General features: G+C 42.0%; 1 protein-coding gene across 4 annotated transcripts in view; it reads right to left on the bottom strand.

The window, feature by feature from the left end:
* Positions 1-24,492, bottom strand: part of TSSC1 (tumor suppressing subtransferable candidate 1) — a 184,314-nt gene that overhangs the window by 88,283 nt on the left and 71,539 nt on the right. For 3 of the 4 annotated variants that reach the window (XM_019537445.1, XM_019537447.1, XM_019537446.1), the window contains exon 4: positions 78-234. In XM_019537445.1, coding sequence (XP_019392990.1) covers positions 78-234 — 157 coding nt within the window. Of the gene's footprint in view, positions 1-77; positions 235-6,827; positions 6,838-24,492 lie in introns of those variants that run through there. The other variant, XM_019537448.1, reaches the window with a different exon arrangement.

The raw sequence follows: 24,492 nt of genomic DNA, 5'->3' as shown, positions 1-24,492 counted from the left end.
ATAAACCTGCAGAAAACTAACAGCATCAGTCTATTCTTTAGGCTTTTTCTAGGAGTATAAAATATGCAGAATCCTACCAGGCCATATTGCCATGGGCTGTGTTGTCAAGGTGACAGAGTAGCTCCAGGGTTTGAGTGTTGCTTGATGAATCATCAGGGGATTCATGACTGCCTGATTCCAATTCCTTCGGCATCCTCCAAACAGCCGCACATGTCATGACTTTACTGTCTGAAGCTAAGCAGTAGAGCATAATGTCAACAGATCATTGTATAGGAGATGCATTTTATATAAAGTGCACCAACATTTACACTCATTTATAAGCAGTACACATCTGCCATTTAAAATATTTAAAATATTATTTTAAGCTGTACTCAAAGAATGCTGAACATAGATAAAAGTGCAGGCCTCAAGTTAATAATCATAACTGAACGAAGAACTCATCATTAGCACACATTTAACCCCCTTTTCTATGTTTTAAAACTGTAATTCAGCTCTGACGAAAATGCAGTTCTCCTGACAGTAGATATTCAAAGTTTGTTCATCTCACTGATGTTAGAAATTAAAGTGACCCCTTGCCAGTGGTTGGTTTTCACCCAAGCATTAGCTACAAATTTTAACATCCCTTTTTGTGGATTTACTGGGTTACACCCACTTCGTGTCTATGGCACATATACAGTACATCCTTTGCTATGAAAGACTGTTTACCAAAACGATTTGTGTTCTAAATAAATATGTTCAAGTGTCTCCACCTCTAATTCCAGCATACAAATGAACAATTTCCTAAAATATAGAATATTAAAATAGAAAGAAAAGCAGCAGAATACATTTAAAACTGTGTGTGTAAAATTTACATTTTTAAAACGATACAGCAAAATATTGGTGCATCTCTAATGCACAAGCCAGTAATGGCATGGAGAAAAACAAAGTCACAGGGCCCATCTCTCAACTGTCTCACAGCATGCTTAGCAATCTGCACCAGTACAAAGTGTATGCAAGTGATACTAGATTAGAATGGCACACGCATTTTACATTGGTGCAAATTGTTAAGAGTCTGGTCCACGGTGCACAAAAGATGGAGAACAGGTCAGTACAAGATAGCACTGTGCAAAGAAAATCTCATCTTTCAGGGTAGTAACAAGGGTGCCAATAATAAAGAGATGGTGTCTAAAGCATGGAGCAGGGAGAAGGGGGTGAATTTGATTCTGTATTAAAAATATTCTAAGTAAAAAAACAATGGATAAGTAACAGTGAAGATATGCATGTATAGTTACTTAACATCATGGCTCTCTCTTAGAGTTCTTATAACTGATTCTTAGTACATTCAACTGGTTTTAGTCAATGGTGACTGATTAAGAAGCTATGAACTAAGGAAATTGTGTTGGCTTTGACAGCCTGTGGAAAGGAAAAAGGAGAATCTGTTCTAAAAAAGTGATTTAAAAAAGGGGTAAGTCAGAAAGTGACTTTCTTGGACTGTGATGTCAGCGATACACTTGTAGGAAACCCAGCAGCATAACGACCAGGGTCTGCATCCTGGGCAGCAGGCTTCATGGCAAGAGCTGAAGTGGCTGCAGCAGCAATCGCAGCAAACCAGGCTGCTGCTGCCATTCTTACGCCCCCTCCAAGCGGGAGCCCTGGTCATCTACCCCTCTAAACTACTGACAAAACCAGCATCCATGTTGTTAAAGAAACTGGTCTGGGCATTAACAATAAATATGAATAAAGCATTCTGAAGAGATTAAAAGATTAATATAAAATAAAATAGAATAAATAATGCATCTTAAATCTGAGAGAGAGAGGCAGGAAAAGCAGCCACCTACTAAAGTGAAACATGGATGAAATTAAGGAAAACCAATGGAAGAAAATGCCAATCAGTTCCCTGAGGAAAGGCTGAGGGAACTGATTGGCATTTTACGTCACAGAGTTCATAATACATGGCTATTTGAATGTTGTGAGTTGTATCTGGTGAGCTGTACATACTATGAATGTGAAAAAAAAATGCCTCAACTTGCTATCACATGAACAACATCTCTAGAAAAGTAAATCTACTGGGAAGTCCCCTGTCATTTGTAACCATGTAACAGGGTCTCTGTTGCAAGTGCTGTCTCATCACCCAATGCTACAACATTTAAGGCAATCCCCACCTCATAAATACAGATACCAAATCAAAAAGACAAAGCAGCATATTACAGCTATTTTTCCCAAGAGGCGAATCAGTGCACCCCACAACTAAGCATTTTGCATTATATGAATCATGTAAGCATAATGAGCACTTAAACTGAACTGAATTTACAACATGTCCTATAAAGACAACATTTCCTGAAAGAATGCCATGCTTGGATACTCAATATATGTGCTCTCATCGCTGATAAGTAACACTGAAAGGATCACTATACACACAAAGTTTCCTCTCTTCTACAAACACTTGCACAGAAAAACATAAAGGGAGCAAGCTGCACAGAAGAGGACATGGAAGACTGACTCTCCAGAGGCTGATTATGGCCTGCAGAACATGCGGAGAAACATGGCAATTGATTTTCAACCAGGTTCTGCTTTTGGAAAGTTGAGATGCTGAGGAGATTTAGCAGCTTTAGTCTTCTTATTTTTGCCCCAAGATGCATATGAACAAGTTTGCTTAAAGGCATGCTAATGATAAAAGCTACACCACAGCAGTAAAGCAGACTCAGCATGCAACACAACTTATTGCTTTAATGAATTTTGAGAACTTTTGAAAACTCTTCATTTTTAAAGATATTTTAATCTACTGAATGATCGAATGATAGCAGTAATAGAGTAGTATCCAGCATGTGCTAGGCACTAGACATAAATATAAAAAGGAATGGTGCATGCCTGAAGTTACAGTTGACAAGAAATAGATGTTTTCCTTCAATCATCTTCAAACTACAGTAGTAAGTCAACCAGCTCTTCCAAGCTATACTAGGTAGTTTCATATAACCTATTATTGCCTTAAAAACCAAGATTAAAAACTGTCCTCCAAGAGCTTCCTCATCCTTGGGGAGATGCTGACAGTAGCAGGGAAGCCCAGCAGAGGCTGTGATCCAAAGGTGTAAGCAGCCTGAAGAGTTTACCTATACAATAAGTTCAGAAGCAACTAGCTCCCAACATCACAGCTATGATTCAGACCAGTTTCACACCTCAAACCCCCTGAAAAAATTTTAAGCTAAGTATTTCTGTGGTGCCAAATCTAAGGAAGGTGCAAGTATAACTTGCAGGTTGACACTTCCACTTAAGTTTTGAACCCCCGATCAACTTGAAATATCACTATTACATACACAAAGAACTACTATAATTTCCCACATACCACATGCTTCCACAAAAGACATGCACCTTACTTTTGGAAGAAAGAATGTAGAAAAAAAACAGTTTTTCCAGAACAATGTTCAACTGTGAAATAGAGCAGGTCTTCCTGGAAACAGAGAGGCCAGATCCTGACGTGCAGGCACGTGCATTTCCTTGGGGACAAACAGCAGCAGCACAATATGTGCAGCTACTACTCGTCCTGAGGGAACACCCATGCACACATGCTCTGATGCGGGGTGGGAGGGCTGGGGCCAGCACCTGGACTGACCTCAAATGCCCCAACTGTGGCCCTGGGGTCCTCCCAGAGCTTCAGCAGTGGCGATCCAGAGCTTTGTAGGCAACTAGAGTATGGTTCCAACTAGCCAGGCTCTGGTTTGGGGCAGCACACGCTGCTGCTTTGTGCACTGCCCCACTTTTTTTCACTGTGGGCTTTTTTGACACTGGGATCTCCGAGTGTCAACACTCCCCTCCCCCAGCAGTGCAAATTAGCAGCATGGAGAACACCTGCATGTGTGGTGCTGCAGATGGGTCTGTGGCACTACATGCTGCACATGCACACTTGTCTGGATGTCCCCGGAGTGTCCAGAAAGTATGGAAGCCTAGGATCCAGTCTGGAGTAAGAAAGTAGAAACTTCATATTGTGGTAGGTTAGCAGCAAGGTTAGGTCCAGGATCCTTGAAAGGATCAGTAGCAAAACTGTTCTTTCTTTACCATAATAGTTCTTTATATTTCATAGATTTCATAAATTAGGGCTGGAAGGGACCTTGGAAGATCATGAAGTCCAGCCCCCTGCACAAAGGGCAGGAAGTCAGCTCGGGTCATAGGATCCCAGCAAGATAAGTATCCAATTTGCTCTTGAAGGTGTTCAATGTAGAAGCATTGAGGATCGCTCCCTTGAGGAGCAACCACTCTTCCTGAACTCCCTTCCCCCTGGGATCATGGTTCCTTAGGGCCTGACTGACAAGCCTCCTGAGCTGGTCAAAGTCAGCTTTCCTGAAGTCAAGGACTTTCCTGTTGCTGACTGACTTGCCAGCTTTACAGCAGATGGTCAAGGTGATCAGCTTGTGGTTGCTGTCACCCAGCTTCCTATCAATCACTAGGTTGCTGATTAGGTCACCCCCCGTAGCCAGTACCAGGTTGAGCAGAGCTTTGCCTCTCAGTGGCCCATAGATTTCTTGAGTCAGGCAGAGCTCATCCATGCATGAGAAGAAGCTCTGTGACCGCTCGGATTTTGCTGAGTGATCCTCCCATGAGATGTCTGGGTAATTGAAGTCACCCATGACAACCATGGTCCTGGAGCATGCGGCCTCAGCCAGGTCCCGGGTGAAATTCTGATCAAGCTCAGGACTTTGGGCGGGAGGTCTGTAGTAGACTCCCACCGTTGTTCCCTGTGCCGTGTTCCCCACGGATTTTAACCCAGAGGGTCTCCAGCTGTCCACCCTGGTTGCCAATATCAGCTTGCAGGGACACGTAGCTTTCCTTAACATAGAGAGCTACACCCCCGCCCTTTTTATCTACATGATCCCTCCTGTACAGGGTATAGCCATCTATACCCGTGATCCAGTCATGGGTGGAATCCTTACAATATAAGTTCATGTAAATAATAAAGTGTCAAACATCACAAGCCTCATCAAGATACTACAGACGCTATGCAGCAGCTCAGTCATCCTCGACTACCTAAGTGGCGCTTCAGCCAAAAGCTACTGCCTCACTAGCAGCTGAGAGTTAACTGGATTCCACCCTGATCTTTGCAGCCCCAGGGAGAAGTGGCAGCAATGGAGTCAGCATTTGCTTGCTCTGTGCTACCCCGCTTCTATTCCAGCAAAGAAAAAAAATCAGCATCCCCATTTAAGATACACACTCCAAGTTTGGCTTGGAGAAGGTGCATGTAGTATACAAGTAAATATGGTAGCAATTCTATTTTGTAAAATTTTCTTAACAGCCTGAGTTGGTTAGAAAGAATCCAAAGCAGCATGTTAATTTCACCAAACCTATCCAAAGTCTCAGAATTTCCTGAATAACGAATTCTAGTTCCCACAAATCCTAATTATTAACAACACCCCCTCCCCCAACAGCCTAATTTGAAACGGGGCAAAAATTATCAAAAGCACCGAAAGTCAACAGGACTTGACTCTTAAATGACTTAAGTATTTTTTGAGAATTTTATCCACAGCTACCATAAAGCTCATTTCCACTATCCAAAATACTCGCTTCAACTTCCAAGTGTCTGCAGGAACGGGACTTTTCCTTAGTTTGAAACTTATTACTACTATAAATGCTGTTAAGACCAAGCTAGAAATGCACCTCAATATTCTAGGCACAGGAGATTCAGCCCAGTGGTGAAAACAAAGATATCAGACTTCTACATCCTGCAGACCTAGCTAGTCATTCCTTGGGGCCTAGCATACAATGTTTCTTCTGAAAAGCTGTTTAGCTGCTCTGATAATATGATGTATATCAGATGCCATTTGCTCTCCCAAAATGCAAGAGCGGCTTATCTCTTGAATGTAAGTTGGCCAGGGTAGATTTCCTCTATCAATAGCTGTTATTTTGTAAGCACTTACTTTTAAGCAGCAATTTTTAAACTATTCAATTTTCATCTTAAAGAGCTGCTCTAAGCTTTCTATATTAGGTTATGTCTTAAAATACAATTTTAGAACTTACTGTGGGTCCCTTTAACTGTGAAGTCATTTCTCCTTTTTCACAGCAGTGGGAGCAGTTTAGTTACTTAGCAGCCACTTTTCCAAGTTTACAAAAATGGAAATGAGAAACACCCATTCTGTATTTATCAACATTTTTTAAAGTGACCCAGTGAGATAACTAGTATTTCTTTTCTCCATCAACTGAAATTTCATTGTGGTGGACAGAAGTTTTTGTAAGGCACAATTATATGCTGGAAGATCTAAAGCAGAAAAATGTCTCACATGTTCAAGTACAAGATGCTATGCCATTGTATATAAGATTCAGTTTATTTGGGATTGGCTCAGGAATGATGGAAATACTACTGTTAGCTTGCATCAATGTAAAAAATCCTCAAACAGGATCACTTTAAAAACCTAACTCATAAATCTTAACTACTCCTGGAAGATAATAAATTAGTTTTCAGCTCAAACTGTTACCTTTTCTCAGCAACTGTATCTTCCCTGTTGCCCTTAACAATTCTATTTTTAAAATTTTGAAGGAAGGCTGGAATTAGGTATTTCTTAAGTCTTTGGAGCAAAAGGACTAATTCAGACTATTATTAATCTCTCTTTACACTTCTTATGTATTTATCTATGGCTCTGTCACTTTATTAATTCAGGTGTTTGAAACCAAAATGGAATTATCATAGCCTCCTGTAGAAGTAATTTTAGATATGCCTAGTTTAATCCAAGATTTAATTTCCCTTTTATACAAAAGAGCTTAACCTTTCCCCACCATCCCCCAACCCTCAGTTCTCTGTCTGGTAAGACAACCAAAAAGGCCTGGGATTGATTAGTGTCAATCCATCATGTGAGATGGGATAAAACTCTATTGTAGGCCACAATGTCTTTTAAGCAAATAATCGGCAGCCACAGAATTATATGAGGCTCCATATAAAAGTAGCCTAAACAACATAGAAGCCCAGGTCCCTACAGCTAATTTTTCAATGGATATACTGACAAAAGATCATAAGACTGTACATTTCTTGTAGAATAATACATTCTACAAATAATATTCTATATCCATATCATTCAAGCCTACAGTACAGGACTATTTCAGTCCTGTACACTACACCCCTAGATTTTCCATTCTTAGCCCTTTAAGCTGTCTCAACGTTTCTCTTCCAGCCAGTCACAAAGCCTTCCTAGACCATGTCTAAACTAAGATTTTTTTTCCTTATTGGTGTTAGCATAGGCAGGATAAGGAGGGATAAGGCCAAGGAGGGGCATGGCTGTTTCCACCCCTCCCCACTTTATTGATTTCACCATAAAGGATGTGGATAAATATACATCCCACTCATTTTAAAAAGGAGAGAGCGCTCCTGCTCCAGAGCACACATCAACTGTTATGCTGTAACTTCTATGTCTGTATCATCCTGCAGTACAGGGGTGGACAAAATACAGCCCAGGAGCCAGTCCGGCTCACCAAATGATTCTATCCAGCCCATGGCTGCTCCTCTGAAGGAGAACTGTACTTGGCCCACAGATGCCCTGACTTTTGGCACCTCTCCCCTTCTCCCTTCCCCGGGGCCCTAACCAGCCACAGCAGCAGCCACTCCCCTCCCTTCCCCACCCTGTCCCTCTTCCCAGCCCCTCAGTGCATGCTCCAAGGCAGAAGGTGCAGTTTCTGACCAGGCTTCTGCCCAGCAAGGCTGTCAGCACACAGCTCCACCCTGCGGCCATTCACAGAGCAAACAGTGCAGCCCCAGTGAGCTGAATCTCAGGAAAGGTTCTCCCTGTGGGAGGGGGAGAAGGTGCACGGGGAAAAGGGCCAGGAGCCACAGGTTCTCTAGGCTCTGCTGAGCTAGGGCCTGGTAGGGGCATGAACACTAATGTGGTGCCACACTGTGTTCCCATGCACAGCTTTGGGCTGCACCATGTGGGCACAGCTAGAGCAGCTGGCACAGTTCCTGCCCGTCTCGGAGTCCCTGGTACCTGCTCCTGGCACCCTTCTCCCTCCCTCCTCCACCCCAAGTCCCCACACGTGGCCAGGCCGAGCTGATGCCGCACTGTGTTCCCACGGGCCGGCTTGGGCCACGTGGGCACAGCTAGCATAGCTCCTGCCTGACCCAGCCATGTGCCAAGGACTTGGGGCAGGAGAGCGAACACATGGAGAAGGGGGGAAACAAGGGTTAGGCTCCCCTAGCCCAGGGGTGGGCAATTTTTTGGACCACAGGGCCACTAGAGAGTTTTGGTAAGCTGTTGCAGCAGCAAGGGGGGATGGAATACTGATGAGCCCATGACAGCTCACCAAAACTCCATAAGTAGCCCTCAGGTCTGCTGTAGTGCTATAATCACCCTACTTTGACCCTGAATGATGCAGGGTTAAAGCTGAACCAGCTTTGTTACTTTTATATTGCTAGGGAATTATGTAGATGGAAGTCATGTGCCATTTTTCTTTTAAATGGACACAACAGAGGACTCTCTCATGAGGCACACTCAAGAGCCACTCTCCTGCACACTTTGAGGAATTTGCAGAAGAGAGTCTCTTTGTGAATCCTAAAATCTATGATGCTCTTATCTTTGAAGGTGCTGAGAGAACGTTTGGTGAAAATTTGCCTCATTCACTCTTCACCCTACATGACCATGTCATTAATTCATTCATTCTGCGCACTTTTCACTACACAGCTAAGTTAGCTAAGTGCACACATACAACATAGCCTTCTTTAACTGCATATGTTAGAAATGGAGTGAGAAAACTCAGTGCAAAATGTACTTGCATGCACAGCATGCAATTTTCAATGGGTCACGATTCGGTCAAATCAATACCAATTTTCACTGGAGCACTCAAAAGCACTTCTCAATGAGGGCTATTTCCATGCCAATTTTCAGCTTTCCACCACCAGCTGTTTCAACGCAAAAGCTGCTGAAAAAGAAGTTGCAAGAATGAGAGTTGTAAACAGGTGAAATCTCCTGTTTTTCCTCCCCCACATACTTATCTGGTAGGGTACTGATGGTTAAACTGCATTTGCTCCCATCCAAGTTATTCACCTTTGACAAGAAACCAAGGCTGAAATTCAGTCTAAAAGGTGACAAAAGAGGAACACATAACCTTCACCTCAAAGCTCTGGTATAGGTCCTACTTTATATAATTAGATTAAATACATGAGAAATATCAATTCACTTTACCATCCACTGTCTGGAATACATGATGCCATATATCAGGGGTATCAAACATGCAGCCCACTAAAGGTAGGTCATCCAACACACAAGGCTTTTCTTTGCAACTGCCAGAGCCACTGTGGCTAGGGACAGAAAGTACACATAAACTGGTTTAAATGATCAGGAACTGGTTTAAACCCATAGCAAAACAGAAGCCCAGTGCACATAAACCAGTCTCAAAATGGCTGGAACTGGTTTAAGATAAACCTGGTTGAATGCAGTATCAGATTTAACTGATTTGGATCAAACCAGTTTACAAAACTTCTGTCCCAGACCCCTTCCAGGTTCAGGTTAAATCGCAGTCCCTAAGCATCCCAGGATGTTTTGCATCCCTGGACTGGGCTGGCTCCGCCATTCTGCTCACTAGTTGAAGCAGTGAGGGCTGGCTGACAAGGCAAGGGGAAAGGAGGGGGGAGCAAGCTCGGCTGGGGATGCAGCCCAGTCTGCAAGGGGAGGGGGGCAACTGCTCACAGGCAAACTCTAGCTAGGGTCTGGGGTCAGGGAGCGGGGTTAAACACTCCTGCCCCTGCTCAATGTCGTTTGTCCAATGAATGTCTGTACTTAGCACTTAGTGGGCTAATGCAGATGCTGGTTGAGGTAAGTTTTTTCTGACACAGCCAACAAAAATCAGATGGCTGTGGGGATGGGCAAGAGTAGTGTTAGCCCTTTGGGTGCTTGCAGGGAAACTCCAAACTGACTGGAATTTGCCACATCTGCCATACATGTTTCTATACAAGCATAAAGGATTTGCAAGAAAAAGAAATACCTGTAAATTTAGGAAGGCAGACTACCAATTTCAGACACAGTATTTTTGGCCAGGTCAGTATGTCACTATCACCATTGTGAAAGTACCATGGGATGTTTATAGATTCACAGAGTTTAAGGCCGGAAGAGGTCTAACATGTAAAACAAAGGCCATATAGACTTTCACTCAGTAATTTCACCATTAAGGGAATTGGTCTTCCCTAATACATGAACCCAGTCAAATTTCTTGGTGTATGAACTGGACATCAGTGGCTGTAAAAACAACCAGCAATAATCCCTTGGGTTTCAGTTGGTTTTGTTTTTCTCCCCCCACTCCCTGCTCCCATAGTACATCCTGGAAAAGTACTTTGCTTTCATGAAGTATCATGTATTTGTAGACCTTATGGAGGAAAAATGTAAAAAGTAGTTCACCCTCCTTGATAAACACCTTTAAAAAGGAGAATGCATATAATTTAAAAATATTGAAGACTTATTTGATATTTGGGAGCCCAACACAATAAATCAGAACAGAACTACTGGAAGTTGTAGTCTACTGTATCAGTGTAAATGATAACTATACTAAATTAGAGTCACATTTGTTTTTACATTACTGAGGACAAAAAAAACTATACTGGTTATATTTACTATGTTAGAGCTGTAGGTGACTATCAAACTGTTTCATTCATGCTTTCAGTCTTCTCTCACACCAAGTCTATTGGGGGCAGGGGGAGGGCAGAGGTGTGAAGAGAAGGGAGAGGAATAACAGCTAGAGGCAGGAATAAATAGTTAGAATTTGATAATTTATGGGCCCTAAACAAAGAGTATACAGGAATTATGGGGCTAATCCCATAATTCAGGTACTATTGAAATGAGAATGACTGTGGGGAGGGGGGTCAGACAACAAACTATCAAAAACAGAACTATGAACAAACCCCACAAATGCCACAAAACTTTGGTACGCTGTTGGCCATTGACACTTTGCTTCTAATCCCAGCACAGAAGCCTAGGTTTGAATGAGTATACAAGACTCAATGATTCCCTTACCCTGAAAGATTATCTGTCCAGATCAGGGTTTGTACACAGAGAATATTCAGGTTTCTGTATACTGGGAAGTATGTGAGAAAATGTGCACAGCTAATTTTTGTGCTTTACCAGCTCTAAATCCAGCAAAAGGAATTTGTTCTCCAGGACTAAATCTAGCATCTGTCACAAGCAGTGTATTCATTTAAAAAATGAAGAGAAAGACATATGAAAAAGAGTTTACCTACGGTTTTTTCAAGAAGCAATTTCTAGTCTGAGGTACATTTTAATTAATAGCCAAATTTAAAATAGTGTTTTAAAAATTTAAACTCTGACAAAGGTTTAATGAAAGAGGTGCCAGTAGGCACTGCAGTACAATCGAAAAGGAAAGACCTAGAAATAATTTAAATATGCATACAAGAGGGTATTACAAGAGGAAGAGACTCAACTGGATTTAGATCACAATTATGGAGGGACTCATCAGCCAGCATTACAACTCACAGCTGTTCAATCATCCACCTTTTATTCTTCTGGCGCCACTTGCTGAATAAAATCCACATTGCCACAGAAGCATGCTCTGACATGCACATCAGTTACAACCATGACTTCTACCATGATCTTAAGGCATTTAAATATGAAGTCCAGTTCTGTCCTCTCAGTCCCCTCTAATTATGTCACTTTACACAACTGTAGATTAAAACCCCGGCCACAAAACTGACATCATTCTTTACTAAACATATATGACAAACTGTCTAACATCACTTCCCTTTTTTCATGAAATTACACTGAAGGCAGCTATTTCTTTTGTTTCAAATCCTTAAAAAGAAAATATTTTATATCTGTTGAATACTGAGATTTTTAAATTACTTTTGCCTATTTAATAACCACGTACATCTAACATGTATAAGAGTGGTAGCTCTCAGTCTAGTCTTCCCTGTCATTTCATTTCATTCCCCTGTGTTTAACCTTGAAACCCAATTGACAATGCTTCCTACATCACTGCCTGCAGATATTCACACTGAAGTTGGAGGAGCTGAAGTTTCGGTGCCTGACAGGGTTTGCTCTTTGATCAGCTCAGGTGGTGCAGAGCCAGCTGGCTGCAGTTATTCTGTTGCCCAGGGAACAACAACTGAAGTGTATGCTTCCTAAATCTGCACAGGAGGCACTTCTGCACCATTGCCACAGCAGCTCTTGCTGTGCGAAGCTGAAGTGGTGTAGCTGCTATAGCTACAGCCCAGCTGGTGCCCATTAATGCTCTCAGTATGACAGGAACAAGCAGCTAGTTTTCAGAAGCCTCATTCTTGCCATTGATAAACAGAGACTTATCACTCTCCCTTATTAATGAACAAACACCCTTCACCATTTGAAGAAAACAGAGAAATTGAAAGGAAGTAATGATTTCAGCTATGCTTTATGTTAAACAATAGCTCTGTCGCCTCTCTAGTTTGTTCAAAGGAAAATAAACCACACTGAATCTAAAAGGCAATGCATTCTTTTGCAATAGAGGTATAACATATTTCTTTTCTTAATACTACATTGATCATTCAAAATCCTTTGTCTATTTAAAACACAGATTCCAAAGCCTTCAAATTTTTACTGCTGTATGTTATGCATCTAAAATGCTCTACAGTCAGCACAATGAAACTTATCTTTTGCAAAACAATGGTTTAGATTCTTCCCCACGCCTCCCACCCCACCCCAAATTTAAAAACCAAAAGAATGCCTTTTGAAGATATAAATACAGACGGAATGAAAAAGTATAGTACAGCAGCTCTATTTCCTGATGGAAGTGTGAGTAAGCAGGTCTGACAGCAAACATGGTTGGGATATAAACAGTTTCCATCTATAGTACAATCCAACCCAAACATATGCCCATACACAGGTCTTTCTCCATGATTATAAGCAGCTGGTCTCACTACTCAACATGTGGCAGGAACTGCATAAATTGCAGACTTCTCACCATTAACATAAGATCATAGGTAACCACTGCTAACAATAAATTCACGATTACAGCACACGAACATTACAGGTTTGGGTTTTTTGTTTGTTTAGGGTTTTTCATTTTTGTTTTTTTACACATCCATATTCAAAGAACAAATAAAGAAAAAAGAAAAGCACAACATGCACATTTTGGACACAGATCATGATCTAAGCAGTGTCGCCAAAAGGACACGGGTATGACGCGAGGGAGAGACAGATGCAATAGTCACATTACAGAGGGATGATGACAGCACCAGCAAAAACCAGGCAGCCAGCTGGCTGAGTACTAGAGAGGACATAAGTTACAGCAGCCTGCAGAACATGAATTTTCCAATCCAGTTCAACAGTTTTTCAGTGGAGGCACATAATTTCTATTTGAGCCAGTGTCCTGACATGGCCACTTTTCTTTGTGATATCTCCTGTTTTGGAAATCTACAGGTTCTAGTGAGGACATATACATTTTATGGTTTGCATTTTTGAAACTGTCATACAGAGACAGCCACAACTGAGTAATAGCAGCCAATTTCTGCTCTTTCTAAATTTCACAGCATGGATCTTAGGGCAGAATTTGGATACAACATAGTAAAAAAAAAAAACTAGTTCAAATCTCAGGCAGGTTTTCTTGCTGATTACCTACATTGACTAGATCAAAAAGTCACCATAATGGACCAGCATCCATCTAGTTTATCACACACAGAGAGAGCAACATTTCAAGGCAATTCACAACTGTGGAGCAGGAAAAAAGCTGGCTGCATCTACACCTTGTTTATTTTTTAAAGTTTCCCTACCACTGCTACTACCCAGTGGAGCTCTGACAGTAGCTGTAATAGTGCAAGCCCTACCATAGGTAAGGTACCAACTGGCCACAGGTATTTTATAACATTATATTGTCCAAACCTGAACCAAAGTATACATGGTATGACAGAAAACAAATGAGCTAGATCCACATTTGGGATCCTACCATTGCTAGTACAAGTGCAGCTAAATCGATGTTAGACCATGAACAGATGTACATTCGAAGCACTGCAAATTCTAGACTGCTTCACTTTGGCATACCTGAGTGCTTTGCACACATGCACCCCTTCCCCAGCCCCCACTACACACACACACAGAGCACTTCAAAATGCCTGTGAAGGCATGCAGCAACATAGCTCTCCAGGACTGGAAAGAGGAATCTCTGCATGCCTCTCAGACCCTCAGAGTGTCTGAAGAGAGCCAGGAGAGCGCTCATTAGCCACTTGGCCTATTCCCCCATGGGACAGGGTGGGGAGTGCAGTAGTGTGCACACTGGCATTTCAGGAAGCATTTCAAAATGAAGCACTGCAAAGGCTGCTGGCAGATGTTAAGGCAGTCTCACGATTGAGGCGTAAGGAATTTTATGCCCCTTTCCCCAAACTGTGCATAGCAGGTCATGAGATTCTGAGAACGGGGAATAAAATTCCTCACACCCCAGCTACGCCACTGCCAGATGCCAGTTCACTAGATAGATTATAAAAATATACCTCAACTAGGCAATTCTTACTAAATTCCATCATTAATGTTTTGCTACTTGGAGCTACCAATACAAAGTTTTGGACCTTTAAAATGAATATAAATATTATATTTAACAGGTGTTATGTTAAAAATCACAATTATAAACATTTTTTTACTTTAAAAAGGCAGTTTTTTCCCCTGCTTAACACATTGGATTTTTGCACTTAGCAGATTTTCTCTGACAGAGGAGCCCAGATGTGGAGCCATCATTGTAAATATACACAATACTTTCCTTCATCAGGGAAATATGTTGTTGGGCTGAGAACTCAATTCTCAAGTCATTATTATGCTCAGATCTCTGGACAGCTTAGGTAACTATCAGTCAGTCAAATCAGGCTCAAATCGAGCAGAAAGAACAATTCAGGGGAAAAAAAGAAAATATTAATTATGAACAAACAGAAATTGAACATACAAATGTTTTATTATTGTCCATATCAAGTGGAAAACATGATGGTGCTGTGTCAAAAAAGCCTTTTGCTACTACTGGAAGAAAACCATGAGGTAAATGTTGCGAGTTGGAATGAATAACCAATACATCTTGATATCAACAGCGATAAAGCCAAAAAACCAAAAGATGAGAAAAGGAGGATAACCAATTGTTTGCTGGGGTGATCTAGTTGGGGATTGGACTAGATGACGTCCCGAGGTCCCTTCCAACCCTAACTTTCTGTGATACTATAAACATTGCCTGTTGCTAGTTAGAAACCGTTCACAATTTACAGTGTAAAATCTTATAACCTAGCAGAAAGGCGCTAAACTTTATATTGAAAGTATTACTAATTTGCACTGTAGCAATGCCCAATGGCAACAAGTATTAGGCTTTGTAAAACCAGATCCTTTAAAGAATTTACAATTTAAGCAGAGAAGACACATAGCATATACGCATAATTTTGTTTTCTTTTTAATCTCAACACATCTCCCTTAGCCAGCCTGTTTCTCATCCCAGGTACTTGACCCACCATCTTCCACTGTTGCTAGCTTTTAATCTATTTTGAATAAGCTTGGGAACAACGTAAAAAAAAAAATTAATCCAATATTAAAATAAATAATGTGAGATCTACTGCTTTCTTTGCACTGTGCAAGCTAGACAAGGACAAAGAGTCTGGTTTCCAGACTTATAATTAGACCCAATCAGGGGTGGGTCATAGAATCATAGAAAATTAGGGTTGGAAGGGACCTCAGGAGGTCACAGTCCAACCCCCTGCTCAAAACAGCACAAGACCCAACTAGATCATCCTAGACAAAGCTTTGTCTAACTGGGTCTTAAAAGCCTCCAAGGATGGAGATTTCACAGCCTCTCTGGGTAACATGTTCCAGTACTTCACCACCCTCCTAAACCTCTGTGGCATCCCCAGCTAGCGTTGTATGTTCCCGCTCCATGGTCTGGGTCCCCAACTCTCCTGCCATGACTTGATGGAATTTTAAAAGAGGGGTTCAGTGGTGTTCCTTCCCCTGGACCCAAGGACAGGATACTCATGGGTTTGCCATGGCTGTTCTCGGGGCTCTGCCACCCCTACACCCCATCCACTCGCCAGCCATGTAGAACTTTGTGCTGCTGCACCAACTCAGGGTTCCGACTCATGGGTTGCCCTGAGGGACATCTGCCTCCTCAGCTGTGGATGAGACATCGGCTTAGACAGTCAGCCTGACCACCCCGATCCCTATGCTGACCCTGAGGCCTCAAATGCTGGCTTCAGTGCCGGGTTATATAAAGCCGCTGCCCTCGCCCCTTTGCCATGGGACACAGTCGTGGACCCTGTTGCTGCCAAGTCTAAGAAGTGTGCCCAGCATCTTGCCAGCTGCCCCCACCCCGGCCTGGCTTCCACTGAGGTTTTTAAATCTCCCATGACAGCAGCCCCATATGACATTATCCAGCTGGCTGCCACCCAGCTTGATTGACAGCCACTTGAAGAGCTGGCGCAATGCTGGCTCACACCACTCTTTCTTTGCCCTGGCGTTCCTAGAAGGTAAGTGGGTTTTTTTGTTTTGTTTTTTGTACCATCAGTGTCCCTGTTCCCCTCTTCAGGAGCATCAGGGTCTGCCCCCAGTGCTTCCAGGCCACCCAGGTATTTCGTGCTGCCACAACCTCCCTTGCTGCAACTTGAGAACATTGCTCCTTGTTCTGTCACCATCACTAAGAGCGGTTTAGATTCATGGACTACTACCTATTGAGCCTGACAATCCAGCCAGCTATCCACCTTGTCGTCTATTCATTCAACCCATACTTCCTCAACCTGCTTTCAGGAATACACCAGGAGACAATATCAAAAGCCTTGCTAAAGTCAAGTTATATCATGTTAACTGGCTCTGTGGATGTTGGGAAAGCAGTGATCTCATCACAGAAGGCAACCAGGTTGGTCAGACATGACTTACTCTTGGTCAGTCCATGCTGACTGGTCCCAATCACTTTTCTTCTCCTCCAAGTGCTTAAAAATGGATTCTTTGAGGACCTGCTCTATGAATTTTCTAGGGACCTGAGGTGAGTCTGAACGGCCTTTAGTTCTCTGGATCCTCCTTCTTTTCTTTCTTAAAGATGGGCAATATTATTTGCCCTTTTCCAATCTTCTGGGACTGCTCCCAGTTCCCACGAGTTTTCAGAGATAAGGGCCAGCACCTCTACAGCCACATCAGCCAAGGCCCTCAACACCCTAGGATGCACTGCATCTGGCCCCCTGGACTCGTACACACCCAGGTTTGCTAAATATTCCCTTACCTGGTCTTTCACCATGGAGGGCTAATCACCTTCTCCCCAAAGTGTGCTGCCTAGTGCAGTAGTCTGGGAGCTGACCTTGCCAGTGAATACCAGGGTTAAAAAGGCATTGAGTACTTCAGCCTTTTCCTCATCATGTCACTAGGTTGCCTAACAGATTCAATAAGGGACCTACACTTTCCCTGACCTTCCTCTTGTTGCTAACATACTTGTAGAAACCCATTTCATTACCCTTCACATCCCTTGCTAGCTTTCATTTCAACTGCATTTTGGCCTTCCTGACTTGATCCCTGCATGACCAAGCCAATATTCTTATACTCCTCCCACATTGTTTGTACAAGTTTCCACTTCTTGTAAGCTTCCTTTTTGTGTTTAAGCTTGCCAGAGAGTCCTCTGATAAACCAAACTTGTCACTTGCCACATCTGCTATTCTTCTTGCACACTGGGATGGTTTGGTCTTGCACCACCAGTAAGGTTTCTTTAAAATACAACAGCTCATTTGGGCTCTTTTCCCCCCTCAGACTAGCCTTCTGAGGGATTCTGCCCATCAGTTCCCTGAGGGAGTCAAAGTCTGTTTTTTTGAAGTCCATGCTCTCTCCTTTCTTGCTTTTGTCAGGATCCTGAACTCAATCATCTTGTGATAACTGCTGTCCAACTTGCCACCCACTTCTACATCCCCCACCAATTCTTCCCTGTTTGTGAGCAGTAGGTCAGGAACAGCACAGACCCTATTTGGTCTCTCCAACATGCGCACCAGGAAGTTGTCTCCAACGCTCTCCAAAAACTTCCTGCATTGCCTGTCGACTGCTGTATTACCCTCCCAGCAGATACCAGGGTGATTGAAGTCCCCCATGAGAACCATAGCCTATGATCAGGAAGCTTCCATTAGCCGTTTGAAGAAAGCATCATCCAACTCATCTTCCTGGTCTCGTGGTCTATTGCAGACCTCCACCATGACATCACCCTTGTACTCTCCCCTCTACCCTAACCCAGAGACTTTCAACCGGTCTATCTCCACTTTCATACTGGAGCTCTGAGCAATCATCCAGCTCATTTACATAAAGTGCAGCTCTTCCTCCTACTCTCCCTTGCCTATCCTTCCGGAACAGTTTATGCCCATCCACGACAGTACTCCAGTCATGTGACCTATCCCACCAAGTCTCTCTTATTCCAATCACATCATTCTATGACTCTGCAAGGAATTCCAGTTCTTCCTGCTCATTTCCCAGGCTTTGTGCATTCGGGTACAGGCTCCCGAGGTAGCTAAATGATTGCTCTACTTTCTCAGGAAGAATGAGAATGCCTCCCCTCTTGCTGCCTCCTGCTTGCACTTCCTCCAAGATACCTACTTCTTCACTTACCTTAGGGCTTTGGTCTTTATCCCCTGGTGAAGCTAATTTTAAATGCTCCTCACTATGTTAGTGAGCCTGTCTGCAAAGATGCTCTTCCTTCTCTTCGCCAGGTGGATCCCATCTCTTCCTACCAATCCTTCTTCTTGGAACATCATCCCAGAGTCAAATCAAAAGCCCTACTGGAAACACCATTTACAGAGCCATACACTGATCTTCAGGAAGTATCTGGTCCTGTCTGGGCCCTTCCCTTTAACAACAGAAAAATACCACCTGAGCCCCTGTCCCTTTCACCCTTGCACCCAGAGTCCTGTATTCACTCTTGATCTGCTCAGGGTCATCCTGGCAGTATCACTGCTGCCCAAATGGATAAGCAGCATAGGGTAGTAGTCAGAGGGTTGGATGAGTCTCAGTAATTCTTCTGTGACATCTCAGATCTGGGCTCCAGGCAAGCAGCATACCTCCTGGGACAACAGGTCAGGCCAGCACATGGATCCCTCCATCCCCCACAGACTTTGAGGGGATTTGGTGGCAGCTTACAGATATATCAGGGGTGAGCATCAGAGGCTAGGCGAACAACTATTCACCAAAGTGCCCCAGAGGAAAACCAGGAGCAACAGTCAAACTCCTGGAAGGTTTCAGACTGGATAAGGAAAAAACTTCTTCATGATTCGTGTGTCCAGACCCTGGAATAGACTCCCAGCCATGGTGGTGTAGGCACCTACCCTGGAAATCTTCAAAAAGAAGACTGGAAGCACACCTTGATGGGGTTATTTGACCTCAGCAATCTTTCCTGCCCTCAGCAGGGGGGCTGAACATGATGATCTCATGAGGTCCCTCTAGCCCTAAACTTCAGTGAATCAGTGAGGTCCTCATTCGTTGTAATATACTGATTCCTTCTAAACTCTCCATTCCACAGGTGTTAACCAACCTGTCTCCTTTTTAATGGTCTTCAATGATTCCACCAATCAAGCTATCTTTTGTTCTGCAATTGTGCTGTTTGCTTCTCCTGCTAATATAGCTCCTATTTCACAGCCCTGCAGACTGCTTTTAATTAGGTAGAAACATTAACTCAGGTGTGGAAATAACTTTCAGCGAAGCATTAGATGCACTATAAAGTGTTTACGGCAGCTAGATGTTGTTTTATGAATCTGAAAGAGATGTACATTTAATTCTAATGACTACAGGACTAATGAAATGTCTTAATTATTTTTGGCTACTTTGTTGTGTTTTTATACTATATTTTATAATATACGATATAGCAAATAAATGCAACTTTACTGGAATGTGCCTTTATTTTGTTTGCATCTTAAACCGAGTAATATAGTCCAAAACCCCTAACCTATTAGTAAAGTTTCTAGTTTCTTTTTAACTGGAGAAAAATTCATGTTGTAGTATGTCATGAAGCACCACATTATCTGAACCCACTTTTCAAAAACCTAGATCTACCCATAGACTCAATGTTTGAGTTCTACATGATTCCAAGCCAGCTGGGTTTTGGTGGAGTCTGTTTTAGACATATAACTCCATACTCCAACTGCCCTAGACACTAAACTCTGTGCCTGTTGGGGTGTGTCTATACGATCATTAAAGCACCATAATTATGGTGCATTAAGGCTACTACCTGTGCTAACTTAATGTGTCATAATTGGCGCTATGCACATTAGTGCAGATGAATGTTTTTGTATGGTGCTTAATGCCCACTGGACTAAGTACTGCGCACTAGCACGTTTTTTGCCAGGCACACAAATGTGCAGAATTAGTCCAATGGACATTAAGCATCTCGTGTAGACGTGCCCTTGAAGTTCCTGATCACTTCTGATTACTTCTATTACCAATAGGCACTGATTTATAGTTGAATTCTTCGAGAACCCTGTAGCAGAAAAAGCAGATTTTGTTCACAATTCCTAAAGCCTTAGTAATTTTCACACTCAACAGCATATGTGAGCTACAGTTCAAGTAATCCAATACATGCTGGCCCTCAAGTCTATGGTTAAATCCTTCTTGTGGCCTCTAGGTTCAGTCCATGTGGTAGGCATGCCAGAACATTTACCAATCCTTCTACTCCCTGGCCTCATATAAGGGGGTGACAAGGCACCTACTGGTGTCAAATTAGTAAAAACCATTTTCTCTTAATCTTGTCATTCTTAGGGAAGAGCCACTGTCTCCCAAATAGTCATTCTTAGTTGATAGTCTCCTGATATATTGTAATTGTTTAGGTTCTCTATACATATTTTTGTAAGTGCTCCAATAATGGACTGGGCCAGGTATTGTACAAAACTAAAAAGATCCCAGACTGTGAAGGGCAGTAAACTGAATACAAGTATACCATATCTTATGTGTGAGACAGGAGGAACTAGTGAAAAGATGCACAAGAGGGAGCATGACCAATGAAGAACTAAGAAAACCATATTTGCAGAAGCATCCTGATTTGATATGAGCTCAGCAGGGCAAGATAATTTGAAAAGGTTAGAAAGAAGGAAGCTGTAATGATTGAAATACCTGTCAAGAACTTTAAGATGGTTTTAGTTATATGACTAGAAGAGTTAGAGAGATTATGTACAGTGAGTCCATAAGACTTAAATATAGCCTGAAAGAGAGGCCTAAGTTTAACTGACACCAGCCTTAAAAGTCTAAGAGACATGAAGAATGATGTCAACAACAGAGAAAAAGATAGGAGAAAAGCCCAAGGGGAAGAAGTGAAATTAAAAGTTGCAAACTCAAGCACTTAAAAGGTGCGGAAAGTGAGAATGAAAGATGCTTATGAATTTTAAATTCCTTTGGTATGCTTTTTGTATATAACAGAAAACATAAACAGAGAGCTATAAAGCAGAGACAGTCACTTAATTTTCAAAAAAACCTTTTATCCAGTTATACATTTATTCTTTCTGTGTACTACAGGATAGCCCAGGAAAAGCAACAGATCTAATTCTATAGTCTAGTTCTATAATCCAAGTTTATTTCTTAAATTTAATGTAATGGTTTTAGTAATGATTTAAAAAAAAAAAAAAATCACCAAATACATACAAAGGTCACAAATGCTTTCATAACAATGCCACAGTATTGTCAGTATTGTCCAATTCAGGAATGGTAATGAATTACATTTTTATGATATGTGAAACAAGTCTCAGATTTGTTAAGACACTATACTTCACTCATTATTTAAAAATATCATAAGAACAACATAAAAAAATTGCTAGGGTTGCAAAACCTTAGATTAGCCACTTTGGCGGAGCAGCATGTGTTAAGCTTTAAAAAAAGCTTTCCCTTTCACACACAGACACACCCACGCCCCCTTTCCCATCCCTCAGAAAAAAATTATTTGCAGATAAGAATTATAATGCCAACTTGCCCACCTGAGCTCTGCGTTCCCACCACCCAGCTGGGTGCAGGCCTCAGGCTCCATGCTCCTGCCAGCCCCACACTCTGTGCTCCCACCCAGCTGCTGCAGCTTTCCTACCTGCTGGCCAGAACAAGTGCTTCAGCAAGGACATGAGAAGGAGCTGCTGGAAGCTGGGGAAGACAAGCAGGTCCTCCAGTGGCTGCAGCAGCGGCAGCAGCAATGCTGCCCATTAAGCTGTGCATGCTGGCTGGGCTAGGGTCCTCCCACATGGGGTGGGAATGACGTGTACGGGCTGGGTGGGATACAATTAATTGGTGGGCGCTTGTGGGCTGGATGAAAATCTTCTGCTGGGCCGAATCCAGCCTGCAGGCTGTATTTTGCACGTCCCTTTTCTAAATATACCCTGCTAATATACTCTCTCTTAAGCATTTGCCACTGTTTAAGACAGGATAGGGAGTTTGGTCAACCATTGGTCTGACCCAGCATGGCATTCTTATGTTCTTAGACCAGCATGTAATATGCTTACATCAGAGAAGAATCAGGCTCCCAGACTTCAGCTTCTTCTGGAACTGTACAGACCAAACTAGGAAGACAGAAAAGTGTATGCAGTTCTGCACTGACATATGCAGCTTTTAGGGTTCATCCAGCTCAACAGCATGTAGCACTCTGAAAACAATTACTACATTTCCATCTAATATCATCATTTGCCTGTTTCTTCAGGTCTCAAGGGTTCTCTCTTACAGTGAGTGCTTTTCACCACGAAAAAAGGATAAGACAACGGACAATTGCTGAAACTAGTGTAAATTACTGAAAAATGTGGTAAACTGCAGGTCAGTTCTAAGACTTAAGTACTGCCCTGGTCAGAACCCTCCATGCTATGCTTAGAGTCTGCCAAGCTCAGAATATAGAAACTGACGTGAGCACCCAGTTATCAGAGGAAGCAAGAAACTATTGTTAAAAACAAAAAACACACAAATTAGAGCTTAAGATACCAACTGTTAAAAGAATGTTTTCTTTTTTCATAATCAACCAATTTAAAGTGTGCAGTTTTGAAAACCTATGTAAAGGTTTACATGTATCATAATTTCCTGCAATTATTTGAAGAAAAAATAAAACTATTTGTTGCTAATATTTTAAGTCAAATTATGACACTGGTAAAATACCCCTGACTAAGCCTGTCAACCAGAAACTGTTGAAATATAAAACTTAAAAGAGCAGTAGCTTCCTCCTCCAAGCACAGAAAATATTTTTTTCAGAAAAGTTTATTCAATGACTGACATTTTTACTTAAAAAGTTAAGAAAGAGTGGAAAATAGAGGAAAGACTGTTTATCCTTTTTAGTCTAGAAATAAAAAATGGGTGAAAGGATGATATATACTAGTTCTAAAAATGCTATCTGTAGTTATGTCCTCCTCTGTTTTCTAGATAAAAATCACAATACGCATGTTTATTTTTTGCACATCAAGAACATTTAAAGGTATTTGTATATAACGAACAAATTTCTATTTCAGTGGCAAGAATTCTTGTGGGAGATATCTTTTATTGGACAAACTACATGGTTTGCCCAAATATGATTTAGGTATCACAGTACCCTTCCTCAAACCTCTGGAAGTGAAGCAGACAAGCAGAGCCAAGTAGCAGATGTAACAAAAGCTTGTCTACAACTCCATCTGTAAATAAAAACAGGATACAAGAGAAATTATCATGTAGCAAACAGGCAGGAGGGATACAGTACAAACCTGATAAAGGACGTACAAGATTGTTTAAGAGGGTTGTTATAACCTGTGAAATGCAGAGGTTAGCAAGCACCAGGTATATTGTAATGAACCATGAAGTCATTATCTATATTAAGTCCCTGGTTCTTAGTATCCAATAGGCTACTAAGCCCCTGGTGCTGCTACGTAGTTCTGCTATGACTGCTTCTTTCCCAGGGGCCAGAGGAAGGGTGATACCTGAAAGCCTGCAAATGTCTATCCCAACCATGCAGTTGGTTCAATAAAAGATATTACCCACAAGAATTTGTGCCATGCCCATATTTCCTGGACCATCATGACAACATCATCTCAACACGACCAAAACAGATTTCTTCATTTTAACTAAATTCCAATTTCCACACAAGTAGAATTTAATACAAGTAAAAATAAGTAAAATATAATTTAAAAACTGATTATTTACCATCACCTAAAATTTAAAAAATTGAACCTAAATAAAGATATGATTAGCTACGCAACTACTTACAGAAATAGTGCATCCTCCCATTTAGTAAAAAAGTGCAGAATTTAATAGTGTACAGGCTCTGTTTGCAAAAGAATATGTTTTAATAACTTATAATAATGCAAATCCTTTTTAGTTATTTTCTCTTTAGCAGGAAATTGGGTGGAGGAGGGGAGGAACCTAATAAAAGGTCAAATGCAAACACAATAAAAATGATTATTTCAAGCAAAATTTCCTGCTTCAAGGTTTAAGTTGGTGATCAATGCCCTAGTCCACTGCAATATCTGGGGGTTTCAACCTTTTTTTTTTTAAGTAAGTGTACCCCTGCTGGTCCCCTTTTCAGTAACTGTACCTCTAAAGCGGGGAGCGGGGTGGCAAGCAGCCAGATGCCAAGCAGGGGCAGGGGTGGTGAGCAGCTGGATGCCGTGTGTGTGTGTGG

This window comes from Crocodylus porosus, unplaced genomic scaffold (genome assembly GCF_001723895.1).
Source record: "Crocodylus porosus isolate Cpor-Errol unplaced genomic scaffold, CroPor_comp1, whole genome shotgun sequence".
In the NCBI taxonomy this organism is placed as follows: domain Eukaryota; kingdom Metazoa; phylum Chordata; order Crocodylia; family Crocodylidae; genus Crocodylus; species Crocodylus porosus.
Note: the sequence above shows the minus strand (reverse complement) of the source record. Positions and strands in the feature narration are given on the sequence as shown.